The sequence below is a fragment of the Pogonomyrmex barbatus genome, unplaced genomic scaffold (genome assembly GCF_055798465.1).
Source record: "Pogonomyrmex barbatus isolate J1 unplaced genomic scaffold, ASM5579846v1 scaffold4, whole genome shotgun sequence".
Classification (NCBI taxonomy): domain Eukaryota; kingdom Metazoa; phylum Arthropoda; class Insecta; order Hymenoptera; family Formicidae; genus Pogonomyrmex; species Pogonomyrmex barbatus.
Window position 1 is genome coordinate 12523316 of NW_028297138.1, and position 18762 is coordinate 12542077.

At 35.5% G+C, this 18762-nt stretch overlaps 2 protein-coding genes across 5 annotated transcripts; one reads left to right on the plus strand and one right to left on the minus strand.

The window, feature by feature from the left end:
• Positions 1 to 236: 236 nt before the first annotated feature.
• Positions 237 to 17312, plus strand: LOC105425552 (uncharacterized). 4 transcript variants are annotated; one of them, XR_016140199.1, is made up of 4 exons: positions 237 to 683; positions 858 to 1041; positions 1234 to 1487; positions 2366 to 2615. XR_016140199.1 is itself a non-coding variant. In XM_089081040.1 (2 exons), exons 1-2 carry the CDS (start codon positions 364 to 366, stop codon positions 1033 to 1035), a joined length of 498 nt encoding a protein of 165 aa, XP_088937166.1. In that variant the 5' UTR covers positions 237 to 363; the 3' UTR covers positions 1036 to 1488. The 4 variants fall into 4 exon arrangements, 1 of the variants encoding a protein (XP_088937166.1); XR_016140198.1 differs by lacking the exon at positions 2366 to 2615 and adding an exon at positions 14454 to 17312 and having other exon boundaries at positions 858 to 1487; XR_967654.3 differs by having other exon boundaries at positions 858 to 1487.
• On the minus strand, positions 2292 to 14572 carry Pu (GTP cyclohydrolase punch). The gene is made up of 6 exons (XM_011636374.2): positions 14431 to 14572; positions 13527 to 13771; positions 10509 to 10718; positions 7034 to 7199; positions 6000 to 6116; positions 2292 to 4424 (listed from the first exon to the last, which is right to left on the minus strand). The coding sequence occupies exons 2-6, from the start codon at positions 13705 to 13707 to the stop codon at positions 4298 to 4300; spliced, it is 801 nt and encodes a 266-aa protein (XP_011634676.1). The 5' UTR covers positions 13708 to 13771; positions 14431 to 14572; the 3' UTR covers positions 2292 to 4297.
• Positions 17313 to 18762: the final 1450 nt, after the last annotated feature.

The window sequence follows — 18762 nt, forward strand, 5'->3', positions numbered from 1 at the left end:
TAGATGTACGATTTAAATTGACAAGTAAATCGCTATTTTATGTCTGAAATAATCTACGAAATAAAAAAAACGAAATAATTGTACATTATTATTTCCATGCCAGTTGTTACATATGTGCGTACATACGTACACAAAAACATTAAAAATCTTAGATGTATATTATAAAAGTATGATTGTTTATAAAAATCACATAAATTTAATAGTTCATTAAGATTGGAATGCAGCATATACGTCCAAACGTGTCCAAGATCGGTAAGAGATACTTTTTTCTATTAAAAATACTTTCTATTTATCTAATTCTCTGTCAATTCTCACAATCAGCAAATATCAAAAGTCATCAATATACTAAATTATCAAAAATCGATGTCTATAATCACATATAAATTTATCACATATAAAGTTAATTTATTGAATGTATCTAATCATCTTATGAGTGGTGCAGATATTTTCGAAGACATTCTCACTGTTGAAGAAACTGTTAAAGCATTACCAGAATCTGTTCAAGAAGCATCAAATCCATCATCTCAACCTCAATCTCCAATCTTATCAAAGCCACTGTCATCTTTCATAGAAAAACCCTTAGAAGAATCCACACAGTCGAAAGAAAACTTTCAGAATAAACAACTTCGTCGAGCAAATGAACTATCTTGTTTCTGCATGTCGCAAACTCCGGAATTAATCGGGTGAATTGATCATTTATTTTTGTTGATTATTTTGTTGATTATATTATTTTCGTCTTAATTATTATTGTTTTATTTTAAAAAAATAAATGGAGAAGCAATAATCATCAAAGAACATCATACAACATTTATATATCATAATTTGAAATGTTATTATTTTTTATTATTTGCCAACAGGGACAAGAAAATAGATGAAATAATTGAATATGTACATCAAAATCTTGAGGAAGCCGGCAAGGTTCTAACAACTTTATTGAACCAGAACATTGAGCATGATTTAAAAAATGAATCCCACATTCAACGTCGTAAAACTATCTCGACGTCTCGGGGACGAAAGAGACGAGGACACAACTAACAATCTGTATATTTTTATATGTTACATATTTTTATATCTATAAATATAATATTTACGAACAATTTTTTCTCCAAAGATTTAGAAAATGTATCTTCAAAAAATTAATGTATTAGTGTTAGTTAATTAGTGTATCAAGTTTTGTGTTTTTCATTATTGACAAATTTTAAAGAAATTGTTTTCTGCTTCTTTTTTTAAAAGCTGACATTCATCAAGATCCTGGAACAATAAATATTATGAAGAATAAATTCTAGAATCCATTATCATGATAATGACTACAATCAAGCTTTCAGAGGACAGAAATACATAGGAACAACGATCAAATTGATTGTACAACGAAACGACTTTCTGGCAGTCCTTACTTCTTCGCCAGCAAAAGTTGGAAGTCCACAGAGAGCAGCACAGACTTTCCTCTTCATCAGGTTGACGCAGGGAATTCGGATGCTCCAGTTGAGGTATGTAGTACAATGATTATAAAGAAAATTACAATATTATCATTGCTGAGATTTGAGATTGAAAAAGAATTCAGAAAAAAATTTTATAAAATTCGATATAAGAATCGAGAATATGCGATGCTAAATTTGTTAATTTTTTTACATATTATTCTTTTCTTTTTACTAATTTTATAGCAGGATTTGTAATTCTCTTTATGTTATATATTTTACTGATGTTTCAGAATCATAAATAAGTATAAAGAATTCAAAATAAAAGTTAAAACAATTTCAGATACTAGAAAATACGGAATTTATTATTCTCATTCGCATATTTGTTTCATCGACGCCATGTAGTCTCGCGTCAATTCTCGATGATCTTATCTCTCACTGACATCAACTTATAGTAATTAATTCACACGAGAAGTGCGTGATTCATTGGGAACGGGTGAGCTGTTCAGTGAGAACAGATACGAGATCTATGAGAGACTAGTCTGGATTTTGGATTGGGGACATTATTTCGCGAGAGATTTGTGTCACGCAACAGCGGACACTTGGTATTCATGTGTGTAGATCAAAGTGCATCATTTGTCCATTATGAATACTTGATTGTCATCTGAAATTTCTAAAATAATGCTACATGCTTCAAATTTCAGCAATGTACATATTATATGTTAAATTATTAAGGGAAAAAAAGATACGCCGAGGAATCTTCTAAATTGTAACATGTAACATATTCCTGAAATGTTAAATATTCTTATCGTTCTTATGTGAAGGAACGTGTATATAGAAAAAAAGAGGAAAAAGTAGAAACAAATAACGCCGTCATTGAAAATATAAATATAACTTTTATATAATATCATCAGAAAAATATTACAGATATTGAATGTTCACTTTCATAGGCATAACTTGAACATCTTTCTCCAGCCTTTCACATTCAGAAAGTAATCGGAGAATATACCGAAGCTCTGTCACTTCAGTCTGTTGAGGCAGGAAGTTTTAAATCACATACTCCAACAAAACATGATACGTACATAAAATAAGCTATGTTATCTTATTATATAGTTAAAAATATCAGTAAAATTCTGTGTGAGAAGCGATGCTCATGGACTAGCCGTAAGCAAGCAAAAAATAAAGTGCAACAGTAGATAACATCTTTGTAAATTTTCACATTCCCAAATAAGATAAATCATTCTCACGTGGATTTAACAACATTTATAAACTTGCGATAATAATATTTTTATCTTTTAATTAACATAGAATACGCAAAAATAAGTTTAATGATATGCAATTCGTGATGCGGTCGAGAATACCCTTCAAAAAAAATGGACAATTTAAAGGTGGACTTCGCCTGGGATATATCTCGACGAATGGATAGGCAAATGCGGTGTATACTTTGAAAATAATGTTTTTCGCAATTCGTCACGATGCACAATGCATGGCTGAAGCAGTGCGCATTTCATGACACTTTCTTCGCGAGTCCTTTTAAAGTTAAGTCAAACTAAAGCGAGATGATCATTTATTAGAGAATGACATGCGGCATTCGATAATAAGCGCATTTAAAAACGCGAAATAATTTTTTCGATATAATAAGTATCCAAATATAAATAAATGGTTTGTGAGATACAATTAATTAGAAAGGAATTTTTTGATAAGTTACATATCAGAATATCAAATATATAACGAAATATCGTTTTCTAGTTAATTTTAAATAATTTAATTTGAGTATATGCCTTGATTTGAAATATTAGAAGTTTAAAAGCTGCGGAAGCGAAAAATGGCTAACTTTTGAAAATATCGTTCCAATTGTCGTTTTAAATACGCTTATTAACGAATACCAAACGTAACGAATAAAAGGAGGCATTGATTACGCAATGCGGATCGACGACGATGCGAAACCCGTGGCTGTCGAGTTTCGCAATCGTGAAAAACGCACGCGTTAAAAAACGTCAAGTATGCCGTGGAATGTTGGCGACGTAAAGCTATGAATTTCGAAAGCTCGCACGGTCGACGCAAATGGACGAAGGAGTCGAGCGCGATCTCTTCAAAAGAATTTACTAATCTATGGGGTGTATAATTTATTGTCAGAAGAAACGCGACGACTGTCGTGTGAGTTTGCGCCTGCCGGGAACCTTCGTTTTAAAAAAATTTTCCTAAAAAACGCTCCTTCGTAAGCAACAGTCGAAGACGCAACGAACGGGGGCTCTCCGCAACAAGATTATCGCTGATCCAGCAGCGATCTTTCGCTCCCATAGATATTCTCTATCGCTTTGAATAATTCGTCGGATCGACGGATTAAACTTCCTCTTCGCTGCCCCTTCACGCCCTCAAGGACGCACGTCGTTCATCGTCCCCGTCGCGACGCGACAAATCGCTCGCGAAATCATTCGCGTCGTCATCATCGTTCCGCGAACATTTTCCGCGGATGATCACGACGCGATTATAGTCATCGCTATTGTCAGTGTCACTCGATCAGCAGTTTGAGCGCGTCCCTATCAATGGCGGACGCCTCGAACGGTCGCCTCTACCATCCGCTATCGCGCTATCTTGGTCCCGAAAAGCGATCATCCCTGGACTTTTCCCGACCGTGCTGTAGGGAAGGGAAAACCGCAGCACGTGGAATCAAGATCGACGCATCTATCTATTTACAGGAAAACAAACGGAATGTACGGGAGGGATTTTCGCGGTGGCGGCGATGATCCCGAAGTCCTACGGGGAGGCTCTGCCAACGAGGTAGCGGTCGGATGTCGGAGAGCAGTCGAGGTGCCATGCGTTGAAATTTACTGGTCCCACTGGTGGCCGATGATAATGACACCGCGACGCGACTCGACCGTTTACTTGTGCACCAGATTCAGAAACTCCTCGCGGGTCTTCGGATCGTCCCGGAACGTGCCCAACATCGTCGAGGTCACTGTCTTGCTGTTGATCTTCTGCACGCCTCTCATTACCATGCACATGTGCCTGCAATGTATGCAAAAGAATTTTTTTCCCCTCTGCTTCAAACGCAGTGCGTACATGCGCGTGCTGTAATTAAAATCGCAAAAAGAAATCGTACCGTTAGATCTCGCGTTACAAATTATCTCGGATCTCTTTCCGAGCCGTCGTCTTTGCGCTCAAGAGATAGATCTTATCGGTTCGCGAGCGGGAAGATTTGATTAAATAATGCATATCGTATCGCGAGCGACTTTTCTGGGGAAACACGCGTCCGCCTCGTGTCGCGACACGACGATCGCCTATCGCGTTCGTGATGGTTCTGTAATAACTTCTGTTATCGGTTTATCGTTCTTATAGTAAATAAATCGGCTTATTTAGTCAAACGATTTATCCTCGCGGCGCGGACGAACCGAGGAAAAATAGAGTCTGTAAATTATTTGCGCGAACCGGCGAGAATAGCGTTGGTTCTCGCACGAGAATAGCATCGCGTTAGGGATTATTAATTTTCGGAAACTCCTGCGGAATAAATAGATCGGCGTGACGGCGGTAAAGCAGTGTTATGAATTAATCGCGTTGGTAAAAATAGCGTCGGCTACAGTCGAAAGTAGAGCCGATAATGGCATTATTCGCGCGAGAAGACGACGAAAATAATCCTGATCTGCCGGGGAAGAGAAATCCTGGCAGCAGCATTTACGAGATATTAGCGTGAGTTGAGCGTCGTTCTCGCGAGATACTTCTGTTATCGTCGATATCTCAGATAGCACAATTGTATATCCGGAAACGCGCGCGTGGTGTGGTCTTTCTGAATAATTCACGATCGCGTCGAGCGATTTCAATATTAATCACGCGACGATTAATAACCCCGGCCGACAATCGCGCACCCCCGCTCGAGATTTATCGGTCGCGCTAATGCATACGCCGTGTAACAAACAACCGGATCGTTACGTGAGTGCTTTAATTATGTACAACGTTCACGCGGCGGAACAAGGTCGTGTTCCTTCGCGATCGTTCCACCTGCGAAAACTATTCCGCGGCTGATTGAAAGGAAAGCGCGGCTTCAACTGGTAAATTGGCTCGATATCGCAAAATATAGCTCCAACTATTTATATATTATACTATTAATTAATTATCATCTTGTACACACATTTATTACGACAAGTTGCGGTTATTTCATAATTATATTTCAATTATAATATTTCTCATCCCCGCATTCGATCTTTCTTTGTGCGCAACGTTATTTTAAATAAATTATTCATCGCGGTCGTTTTTTTTTCTTGTGATTTCATTTATTTCAAATGATTGACGACGGAATGATTGCTACGTTTCGTAATCGCATGGTATCACTGTATTTCAATTTGAATATATTATAAAATTATAACAACAGAAAGAAAAAGAATACAGGCAATATTCAGCGATAGAATCTTAGAGGCACCTGATGATTTCTTTTTATTTTTGAATTTATATATATAAATTCAAGATAATTGCCGTGTCACCAATCACGTGCCTTTATAGCAATTCAAAACCAGAATTAAAGTTTTCCCTTTAATAAATAGGTAAATAACGATACCGCCTATCCCCTTCATAAAAATACTTTATACATACACTCCCTCAATCACAACGGCTACTCCCGCAGGTTGCACAGCCTTCGTGACCGCTATCGCAATTTGTTTTGTGAGTCGCTCCTGCAGTTGGAGTCGTCTGCTGAAGATTTCCACGATCCTGCGGGAAAGACTTTTCTAAATCATTCTGAGAAACCGTCTAAAAAAAAATCTACCGTTAAACTCGAGGCTGCGTACATGCAAATATTGTTCCATTCCAAATCCATTATCCAGAAAGAGCTTGTAAAAACTACTTGGAAAAAAAAGATGGCTTTGAAGTACGAACCGTCGTTCGAACAGCGCATTGGAATGTCATCGTGTTTCCATCATCGACCATTTACTTGCTTTTAAGCAAGGCATTTAACAAGTAAACGCGAACTCCGGGCCGTTATGCGCGTGAAAGTGTATGCGATCTTAGGAGACCAGCCTCGTCATATTCTTTCTTTTAATATGTCACTGATCAAGGCCAGGACTAGTGGACGTGCAACTCGACGAAATTGTTGAGGCACCGCAAGTAGGATGTGGATTCCGAAATAAAGAAGAGGACTTTCCTCTTGTTTTTCTAATTTACGCGAAGTTTCTCAGTTTCTCGCGCAATCTTATGTTTTGAGAAGAGGGAAAATTTTGCGTGACACGTTTTATCTCAAATAAGATTGAGGATTATATATTAAAATATAGACTTCTTCAGAAAGTGAAAGATAATACAGTTTAATAATAGTCTTTATTTTATTATAAATTAAGGCTTTTCATCGAGATCCGAATGTCAAGAATTTAGTTTAAAAGACTGAAATCTAAGATCTAAGATGTTTATCGGCTAAAATTATCATTACCATAAATGGTTTTTACACATGAGGGAACAACACGATAAAATCGCCATTAAGTTGTTCAGCCAAGTAGAAGGGATTAACTTTGAACCTTCAATCGCGAATAATCTATACTTAATATCGAGTTAGTGTCACGCTCAGTCGAGTTCACATCACGATTCGAATTCAGTAGATCTAGCAAGATTCTTAATTAACGGTTATTTAGCGTAATTACCTGGCGAGCTTGCTGAGACCCAGTACCTTCTTGCAGGGGAGGTAACCAATAGATACGCGCCCATAAAAAGGCACCAAATGATGTTCGCACATGGAGAACATCTCGATGTCCTTTACAACCACCATTTCATCGTGATCCTCATCAAATACCGCATCGTTAATTACATCTGCAACAATTAGAGTTTTATTCGTTATTTTTAAGTCATGTTACGTAACAATCAACGTGCCCGAATATAAAATTCTCCAAAGAGTTTCGAATTGAATTTGTTAAAATTATATTTTACGTAACATGACGAGATATATTGAGGAACTTCTTTGTAGCGACATTCAATTCTTTTAACTTATATAAAGAAACGACTGAGAGCGTTGTCTCATGAAAGAAATGCTCTTTCGTGCCAGCAAGCGGGTTATCCTGGCTGTGATTTATCCGATATTGACCTACTTATTGCACCATAGATTTTAGTGTTAGTGCGTACATACGAGCGGACAGTCTGTATGTGTCTGCAGCTAGATAATGGTGGTGCTCTCCGCACGGTTTCCACGGCAACCTTAACAAGAAACACCCTCGCTATGACCGACGAACGATGAATGAAACCGGATTCATTTAACCGGTCAGTTATTCGAGCTCAATTTTCCAAACGATTCTCTCTCTATTTAAGACTGGCGCTAATTAGAATCTCATCGAACTCGATATGTAATCATTTCTTTCCACTTCCGATACAAAAATGCATGACTCTCACGTATCTCAGTAGAGATACGTGAACCTTACTTCTCACAAAGCGCACGATTTTATTTCGTGATGATTTATCGTATGATATTTCCCAGGAAATGCACAGCCAGACATCTACCCAGCGGTTCGCGTCACACGTGGAAGTGAAGCAATTTCCTCTACTCTATTTCTGTGCCAGGGAATGCTCTTTGATAGCAGAGTTCGATTCTATTCTATGATCCCATAGCTCAAGCGTGATCGGCTTGACCGATTCGACTGATTAATTTTTACGATCTGCCACGCGTACGGCATTTTGAAAATTCTATTTCATTGTGAAATAGAAATTCCGTAGAATTTATCGATTGAAAATATATATATATAAAGTATGGCTTGTTAAGAGGAATTCGGGCGAGCGTGCAATAGGCGAGATAAAAGCCACAAGTGGAATTGTCTGCGCGAGGGGTTGATTCGATCAGGGCGGTCGAGCTTTCGTACGAAAGTGCCCCTCGTTTCAGATTCGCCGGGCCGCATCGTAAGTGCTTATCTCGAGGGTCTCTCCGCTGTTCAAGCTAAGCCGAAGTGAATTAAAGTCCTTCGTCCATCACCCACAGGTGCTCCTTTCAAGTAGGATCGTTGGAACAATATCTGATTATTGCGAGCGATTATAGCTTGACGTCGACTCGAGAAGAAAAAGAAGTAATTCTTATCTTACGGTCATTCGAAAATTATTTTAAAAGAAAGATATCATCATATCATCTTGATTTTGCTATTATTAATAAAAAGCGAGCACGTTACTCAACATGAGAATTGTCAAAATATAACAATATTCGCGCTATTTAATACATACGCACTAGATTCTTTTCGCTACGAAATTGTCATAGTAAGGAAAAATATTCCATTTGTCATATCACTCTAATGACGCGTCGGGACTTTTCTCTGAATCTCTGCAAATCTAGCAATTGTTCCAGCGTCGTGACATTTATACCGAATGTACGTGACATGGGAGAAGAAGGGAGAGGAGAGAGAGAGAAAAAAAGATGAAGAGGATTTTCCTTTCAATCCGTGCCTCGTGCGTCCCTGAGAACCCCATTTATACCAAGAGTTTTACGCTCTCTTTTCTGTGAGTCGCACTTAAATCCCACCCTCTCCATTCTTTTCCTCTCTTACATTACCTTCTGCAATAGAGAACAAGTTGAAAAGAAAAAAGACGAAAAGTGCGCTACTTTCACCGAGTACAAGCGCACCTCTATAATTCCACGCCGTATTATTCGCAATAAAAGAAATCGAGTTACCGCGCGATGATTTCTCAGTTAATTACTTAATTATTCTCGCAAGCCCTAAATTGTATCCTTGACTTTAACCACTGCTTTACTCCACGCTGTATATTCATCATCTAGGAAGATCTAATACATTTTGAATTTTTCCAATTTTCAATTTGCGAGAAGCTGCCTCTTCTCTTTCGTGATTATTCGAAACTTCTCGGAAAAGTAACTCGTTGTAAGCTTCGACAGCTTACATTGTCTCTGACGTTTCTTTAAATTATTGCTCATTTCATAAGTTTGATATTTTATTTATTACGACCGTATTTTTAACGTGATTGATGATGATAACATTATGGGTTTATCGCGAGGAAATTTCAAATAGCTTTAAAGAATTTTCCAAGAAAAAAGGTATTGCAATACAAGACGGCATATACAATTTCAAGTATCATATATTCTTAGATATTCATTTTTTAGATAATGCAGTTATATCAATATGATAAAGTATAACATATGTTGTGATAAATATAATTCTTTTGTTATCGAACTTTCGATTCTTTTTATCTTTACATCCCAGCGTCTATTAAAAAGATTATATAGATATTAATTATTTGATTTGACGATTTAATTGATCTTGATGCCTTTCGACTTGCCAAAGTCAAGAGCATCGCCTGCATGAAATGAAGGCCTCCTTCAATAATTCTGTCGATCGTGAAACGATCTGAAATACAATGATTCACAGTCGCGACGGTATTTAGAATTATAAGACTGGCAATCGTCGGACGATCGGCAGCCGTTAGCAATAAACGATGGATCGCAATTGCGTGTAATTGCCACCTATGTGTAAAATTCATTCTACACGGATCTTTGAGCGCAACCTTGCGCTAACCGACCGTCAAATCAAGGCTGCACTATTTTCTCAGTTTCTCTTTCTTTTTCTACACATATACACCCGCAGGCGCATTAGTTTTGCAATGTTCCGCAGTGCCGACTGGAGAGGACAGCACTTTAAATAATTTTATGATTGACGTACGGAATTCCGATTTTAAAGTGTTTTCTTTTTAATTGAACGTGTTGCGTAAGAATTGATTTATTATGACTAACGAACGTTTCTTAAAAATTTGTAACTGAAATTAAATCCATTATTTCTGTAGCAATATATTCTGTAGCATACATATTTTTCAGATTAGATTAGATATTAACATTATTCTTATTTTGATTAGATTAAATTTAAACAAACATTATTATTTTGCGGAGTGATTTTTTTTTTTTTTTTGAAAAATTTGAATTTAGATATGAGAATATGGGCAATCTAATCAGGTAGAATCGAATAGAAAACAAGCAAATATTTTTATATTAGGCAGTGGAACTATGAAACTCAAAAAATCGATTTTAGAAACGATATTTTATAAGATACGAGACACAAATTAAATGGTAGAATCAGAAAGAATTTTCTCTAGGAAGATCTAATTATTGTTCTATTTAATAATAATGATAATAAAACTTACCCTCAAGACTCTGATCATATCCTTTCGTGAAGAAGAGCATGGCTTTCGCGGCGCGTTCCGGAGTTTTCAAAAGTCCCTGTCGTTCCGGGTCTTCGCCCAGCGAGCTTAATAGTAGCTTGTAACTTCGCGTCATTTCCGGTATCATCGCCTCTCGCGTCGGTGGGCGGTGGTCCAGCTCCAAATCATGGTGGAACATGCACTTCTCATGGCCTGAAACGCAAATGAAACGTAACGTCGATTAGATCGGAAACGTAACGGAACGACCGCGTATGCGGATCTCATTTTCCCGCCCACAATAATCGAGGATTTTCGCTAAGTGGTATATGTCGGACGAACAACATTTCAACATCTTTGCTATCGCGTGTCATGACCCGTGAATCGCGACCCGTGCGCGTATTCGCGTATAAGCGGAATAAACTACGTGCGGTCACACCGCGCGATTGAATGTCTTGCACTCATTATGCGAGATAAGACTCTTTCCCAGAATAAAATGTTAACGACATACCAGCGTATCGGTAGCAGATTCAATCGGATATTGTAGCAGATCGGAATTTACCCTTCGGAAAACTTTGCTGACATAATCTGACAACGGACAGAGAGAATTTGTTATCTTTCGACGAAGTAGAATATTTCTATTATAAACAGTTACGAAATAGTAAACTCTTCTCGCTTTCGTCAATCTGTTATCGCATATCATCATACTTAATAAATGTTCGTAAAATTTGCTTTCAACGAATTTGATTGATTTCGAGTCCGCGAAATGGTTCAACAGTCCGATTTATTATCTTATATCTCGTACGTGGATGACGAGTCAAGTTTGACGTACATTTGAGTGGCGAGTTTGTCGCTTTCCGCGATTGCTGCGAAACTTTTCTCGATTCTGAGATTTTCACATTACAAATCTCGTAGAAATTGATGCAGCACGAGGAGTTTTCTTCTGTTGACTTCGGTTTTGCTTGTAACTGTTGACATTTCATTAGTCACTGGGATTCAATGACCGATTCGATCGATTTTCACAATAGCCTGCGAAGCTCATCGATTCGCACATTACAATAATATGATTCCCCCCCCCTCCCCTGACACGTCACATATAATTGAGATGAATTAATTAACGGTTCAATCGTTTGAGCGATCTATAAGAATTTCGTGCGCGCATCCGATGATCGTTCTTCTTCGACAAGTCGATTAAGAAAATTGTTCCATCGTGTGAGAACAAAGTGGCGTGCGTGATTAAAATAGTACGCGTTTCCATTTCGTGTGCGTAAACGGTGCGTAGAAAGTGCTCGGCAAAACAGATTCAAGGTTTCGCGTGCAATATTATTCATGGACTCGCGAGCGATCGGCTTCTCTAAGACGACGACGATGACGACGACAACGACGACAACGACGACGACGAGAGAAGCGCTTGTTCACGTTGGAAACTCAGTTAGCCCACCTCTTCCTAATGAACCGTGCCGCGTAATTGAATCCAGTGTCGACGACAAAGCGATCATTAAAGTCAATGCGGAAAATTCGTTCAATACGATATCGAAAGAATTTCGATTATAGAGCGTTAATTGAGCGAAAAATGATTTGACATTTGGAGAAACTAAGTAGCGACGGCAGAGAAACTTGTTCGTTTTCACATTTGATACGCGGCAAAAATGACGATTCTGTTGCGACAATAATAATCGCTTTCTTTGTACGTTAAAGTAATGAAATATTCATAACGTCCGTTATTTCGAAAGTATAGTTCACGAGAGATAGCGTTTTAATTGTCGTGAAAATGGAAACGTATCCTTTCTTTTACGACTAAAAATGACTAAAAATATCTCTGCGATAATTTCTTGCAAGGTGAATCGACTAATTACGATGACGTAGTTATCTAAAATCGTCTCTTCATTTCAGGTTTTCGAAATATAATGTCGAACGGTGTTCTTACGATCAAGCATCGATTTCTTGCGAGATTCTTAGAATCGCGATTTTTTATCGTCATGCTAAACTTGTAATGATTTACATTCCTTTTTCTGAAATTTTTCTGATATCACCTCGCTATGTATCACATTTTCATAAAATTACAGTTATATTGCACATCACTGTAACTGTATCCCGACGATACCTTGCCCATACTCGTTTACTATCTCAAGATCACCGCGGTGTAATTAATATGGGAACAGTCGTTCCGGCGGCCGTTCACCAAAATTTAGCACGTGCTGATATTGAAAGAAATTCTCGGACTTTTCCTTAAACACGAAGCATTTCTCGTTTATAAGAGCATTTAATTTATATATATATAAATTGTACATTGTAATCTATTTGGCACGTTAACAAACAATATTTTACATATTATTGTATATATAGTGATTTATCAACTCCTAAATGATAATTAATTAATTTAATATCTATAAAATAAAAATATGACTGACGCGAAGACATCTATAAAATTAAAAGCGGTTATTAAAACAGACTTTAATTTTGTGTGTGATTAATCCGGGAATATCTATTTCGTACCTTTTCAGATTCAGATGTAATATTTCTTTGATGAAAATTTCATGATTATCACTACGTATTAATTTGAAGTAAAAAAAAAAAATATGTAGAAAAATATTTCCCCAATATGATATGGAATATTCGAGTGAAGTGTCAAACGCTAGTTTATATTTAAATTACTTTTAAGCGTAAGTATCAACGGAATTTCGTAAAGTCGATTTAAGTCTGACGAGATACGAGCGAGAATTACGTAGACTGTGTTTACGCCTACCTATCAGCTCAAAAAACATTAATTATTAGTACGAGGTAATGGTTACACGTTTTATTATAGTTATTATAATAATTCGCTTGTTAATTTGATATCTTTCACGATTCTTAGAAAGAACGTGTTGATTGACAAAAGCTGCAATGTAAAAGATTTTGCATTGAATAGATAAATTGTATCGGAACAAATTGCAACTAATTAAATTTTTCAAAAAATTAATATTATGAAATATTTTTTCGTGATAAGTGATTATTCAGTATTAAAATTATCACAAGTTATGGTACCTTTCGTCGTTGATGTACGTGGTGTTTTGGGTGTTCCGGGAACATCTAAGTCAGTTTTTTCGATGTTGTCGCCCCACGAAACCGCCCTTAATGGTAAGGGTTTCTTGATCATTATCGTCGAATTGTCGTCTTCGCCATCGTACATCTTCAGCTTTGCGCATTGGTTCGATACCCCATTCATGATTGATAATCTTTTGGTTCTTGTTCCGATTAAGAATGTCGGGAGATTTCCAGAATGTTAAGCGCTGTAAAATAATATTGGAAATTTCCGAACTGTCAAGCAATGCGAGATAACCGTACTAGAAACATATTATAAGAAATAAGCTGATGAAATAAATGTAACTAAATCTGAAATTAATAGATACGATGTATTCTTATATAAATACTCTCGCGTTATCGAACAATATTAAGAATAAATATTTCAGTATTAAGCAATACATAAATTAATATATATATATATATATATATCAATATATATTATGTCATTAATGATGAGCAATTATCTTGTTAATTATACGAGGATTATTTTTACAATGATAAAAAAAGAAAATAAAGTTTGTCTATTCTAAAATTGAAAGAATCTTATAAATTGTTATCATTCCAATATATATTTCAATTTGATATTTTGTTCATTTAACAAAATGTAATTAAAGAGTTCTCTTTTCACTGGACTTTTCATTCGCAGTAACCGCTTGACATTTGACATTTTCCATGTCAAAAATTTACAACAGCTCCGGCCAAAAAATAATTGAGTGCCACTTGAGTGACAAGAATAATCGAATCGGACTTTCCACTGACTCTCTACTTCTATGTTCTGAAATTCTATGTTCGCACGAAATAAAGCTGAAAGATCTCTTCTCTTCTCAAGATCTTTTTCCATTCTTGATCTTCGGTCGACACTTACTTCTAATGCTTGTCGTTTTGCAGAAGGATCAGCGTTACGTTCTACGGCACAAGAAGATCTGACCGCCGGTGAGAAGCAAGAACGTTTTAAAACAGAAGACCGGGAGAAACGGCTACGAGGAGAGAAGCTAGCACCGCGTGCGACGAGCGACGGACGCGCGAAGAAACCGCGACACGAACGATTCTCAGGACGGGCGGAGCGCGACTGATGCGAGTCCGATCGTACGTGGATGTGGATCGAGCGACAGTGGTGGCGGCGAGAGCGAACGTCACCCGCGAGTCCTTCCGAAACCATATATACGCGCACGGACCCTGGTCTCTCTTTTTCTCTGTCTCTCTCTCTCTCTCTCTCTCTCTCTCTCTCTCTCTCTCTCTCTCCTTCTCCTCCTCCTCCTTCTCCTCCCTTCGCTACTCCTACTATATCAGAAAGAGCCGTGAATCCACCTCACGCCGGAAATTACAGGAAACCAGGGAGGGAGGGAGGGAGAGGAATTACACTGCCTCCTCCAATTTTGAACATGAGATATAGTGGATCCAAGTGTTGCATCACCTGTAGATATCGAGCAATTATAAATGCGTAGAAAATTATCAAGATGATGTGTCGACAGAAATTAAAACTTTCGATTTACATTATCGAATCCTAACATTTCTTTCCTTTGCCTCCTTCGCTCGATGATCGATAACGAGGAAATGACTTCACACGACTTCGAGGACCGTCTGATTATTGAGATTCAAGTGCGTCCGGGGATTAATAGAATCACAGCTTTTGTTTTCTTGGATTTCCATCTATTCTTTCTGTTTTATGTATTTTATATTGAATTTATCACTCTCATCCTGTTCATCCTATTAAAAAAGAAAATCGCGTAATTTTATAAAATATGTCGTCAAATTATATAATATAGTTTAGAAAATAATTAATTAACTGACTGATAATTTTGATCGGCTTATCAAATCGATTAATTGATGTCAATTAGAAAAGAAAACTGAAGAATTTCTTGTGAACAAATCTGGAAATTCTGACATAAGACAGGGGAAAGCCCACTTATATTAGATTATTGCATTTCGTTGGCAGGAAAATCCCCATTTTTAGAATACAATCAGAAAAATTTTGATATTAATATACAGAATTTAATATGCAAAGTATAGTAATGTAAAACAGATATATAAATTATATAAAATAGTAAATGTTAAATGTGTGTGATTAAATGTATGATATTCATATCTTATTCATATGCCTGATTATAGTACCTATTTACTTGCAGGGGTTGTACTCGAGATGATAACGTAATAAAGAGAGCACGATGTGATTATCGGGAGATTTTTGATCAAGCGCATTTACAATAACATTTATCAAATCAACAATCAGATATAACGGAAGCAATCGTAATCGCTGTTTTACCCAAATGACGTACGCACGCATGCACGCACGTACGCATTTACGCATGATATTGAAATATCCTGTACACTTAAAGTAAAGGGGAAAATAAAAGAGGAATAGGGTTTTACGAAAGACCCGATTTAGTCGGAAAGTACCTACGTCATGGTGAATCCCGACGTCAAACAACCGGTTCTTACATATGAACATTACCTTTTTCTCACAAGGAAAAAGCAAGCTCAATCTTCTATTTCCTTGATATTTTATTTTCAACCCTTGCAAAAAGTCAACAAATAATTATAAATTTTAAATAATAAACAATCCAAGTTGATATATATTTTTAAAATAACAAGATCATAAATGGCATTAATCGGAAAACAGAGTCTTAGAATCGAATAATTTTTCCTTTCCTTATTTTCTCAATATATACATAATATATACATAAATTCAAATGCTTCATATCGCGAATGATGTATCGTTATAATTACTTGCAACATAGCCCGCTGGCAGGCTTTCATTATTTATCTGATTATTTTATCTAATTTTAGAAAATTTTTAAAATTTTAAATAATACAACTTTCTTGTTAATTACATTTTTCTAATACATTATAAATTTTCTGATTTTTGCGATTTAAAATCATTAATATTCCAAATAAATGATATATATACGAAATAATATTATATTAACACATATATTACGTAGGCGACTTTTATAATCATCATTCACCATAAGATATAATTACTTTAGTTTCGTAGTATTTTTATTTACGTGCCACAGCGTTGTATATATAGAAGGATAATATTGAATCCATTTTAGACAACTTATAATCTGCGTCAGTAATCAGAGGATACAATTCTATTTATAATTTTACACGAATTAGATAGTCTAAAATTTAGTTTCGGATTTTACTGTAAAACGATGTTCTACGATTTCTGTAAAACATCGATTACATCATATATGCAGCAAACGTAACGTAATGAACCAGAAAATCTGATTCGATGTACAAGGAAGATTGATATATTCTTACACAACTGTGCTTCGTATATCATAATCATAACTGGCTAAGCATAAGGCCAGATAATATTAATCATCATAGAGGATTGTTCTCACCTTCGGAAAAACGTGCATTAGAATCGGCCGGCCTCGATATTTTTTACCTGTGCGTGCCTATTTTCTTTTATCATTTAGCATAAAAGCATTCTTAGAACTCAATTCTTCACGAGATACGCGTTACTTCCTACATCGGCATTTCGCTGAAGCAAAAGCAAAAAGAAAAAAAATTTGCGAATCCTTCCTTGTAAATTTTTAATCAAATTTTATAAAATTATATGTTGATCGAACAAGTATAAGAAAAATATTATAAAAATTAATATCGGGACTGAAATTCCTTTGTAAATATTCATATAAATTTTGATAAAGTATTGTATGTATTAATACAATACTTATCATTAATTGTAAATTATTTCCACTTTTTTCAGCGACTTTTAATAAAAAAAAAAAAAGAAAATCTTTCTTTCATTTTTTACAAATGTATGGCATATGCTAAGTAATCGCCAATAAAAATAGGATTAAAAATATATAACATTCATCGCTTTCAAATAATGGAGTTTTCTCGGTCTCTCTAAAGCATATATTCTTTTTAGTAAGCGAGAAAATTAGTAATAAATAAATTCGTCCGCCATTGATTATCGATGCATTAATAATAAATAATTTAAGAGACGTTTTTGGTTAACATATTATCACCAAAACGTGTTATGCATTAAAATTGTGATATGCTTATAATTATTAGTTTAATATAATCGCTAATAGTTTTGTAAATGTTCTTGATATCTTGTATATCTGGTAATTATCGTAATATATTTCCTACACACATTTAATATAATGCATTAATAAAAGGCAGAAATTATATTTGTTATAATTATCATCATATATTTTCGTATTGTAATTAATAAATTTCAACAATATACATCTCATATATATTAATTATTTTCTTTCAAATTTTTTACGAATATGCATCAATAATTAAATATTTCAAAAAAAAAAATATTTTTGATAAATTCCATTCCAAGCGATGTTATATAGAATTTTTATTCAAGAATGAATCATTAAATTATTAAGTATATGTATTAATAGTACTTAGACTATATTTATCAATATATCGTCTTGGCCTTCCAGTTTGAAAATATGTATTTCATATTAATGTATAATATTTCTGTTCCCTTTTATTCTCAAATGGAAATATATTCCTTGTATTAATTTCATTCAATCGTCCACGAAAGTTTTTGTCCGTCTTATTTCTTGTTCAATTTTGGATCCAAGGAAAAAGGGATCGAATCATTTCATTTTAGATTGAAAAGAGCGATGCGTTTTTCGTTGTAATTCATTGAAAAAAGTGTTTGGTTGGATTAATTGGAATTCCGGTTGAAAATGAACAAATTAGAATTTTCTGCTTAAATCTACTAAAATTTTAATTGAGATAACTGGAATTCTGATTATATTAATCAGAATCTTCTAATTTGTCTATTTTCAACCAGACATTTTTCTCAGTGTTTGCTTCCTTTTTCACAAGAAACGCGATATCTTCTGCGAAAATAAAAAAATTCCATAAATTATATATGTATCTCGAGTGATCACAACGATAAGTTATATATTTAATTTATGCGATCGCGATAAATATAAAGATAAAATCGGTTTAAAAAATCAACTAGTTTTCCACTGCGAAAGAATTTTACGCAGTCGGAATCCCCCGGATGACGTACATCGTTCATCAATACGCTGATTATAGGTGATTTCCAAGATTTTTATTAAAATTGTAATTTAGTCTACCTTCCTTGTGAATAATGCGCAGGAACGCCAAGGAAAACGTATGCGATGCATATGTAACACGAAGGATATGTATCATTTCTTCGTTGAAACACCGCAATATTTCCTTTTTAATTAAGAAATTCGATTCAGAT

What these genes read in the sequence shown, in the direction of transcription:
- LOC105425552 (XM_089081040.1), top strand. Translation starts at nt 364, where the DNA reads ATGTCTATAATCACATATAAATTTATCACATATAAAGTTAATTTATTG. An exon ending in CAAACTCCGGAATTAATCGG is followed by an intron (nt 684 to 857) that starts GTGAATTGATCA and finishes ATTTGCCAACAG; the next exon opens with GGACAAGAAAATAGATGAAA.
- Pu (XM_011636374.2), bottom strand. Translation starts at nt 13,707, where the DNA reads ATGAATGGGGTATCGAACCAATGCGCAAAGCTGAAGATGTACGATGGC. An exon ending in ATATGATCAGAGTCTTGAGG is followed by an intron (nt 7,200 to 10,508) that starts GTAAGTTTTATT and finishes TAATTGTTGCAG; the next exon opens with ATGTAATTAACGATGCGGTA. An exon ending in GCCGTTGTGATTGAGGGAGT is followed by an intron (nt 4,425 to 5,999) that starts GTATGTATAAAG and finishes CATACATTGCAG; the next exon opens with GCACATGTGCATGGTAATGA.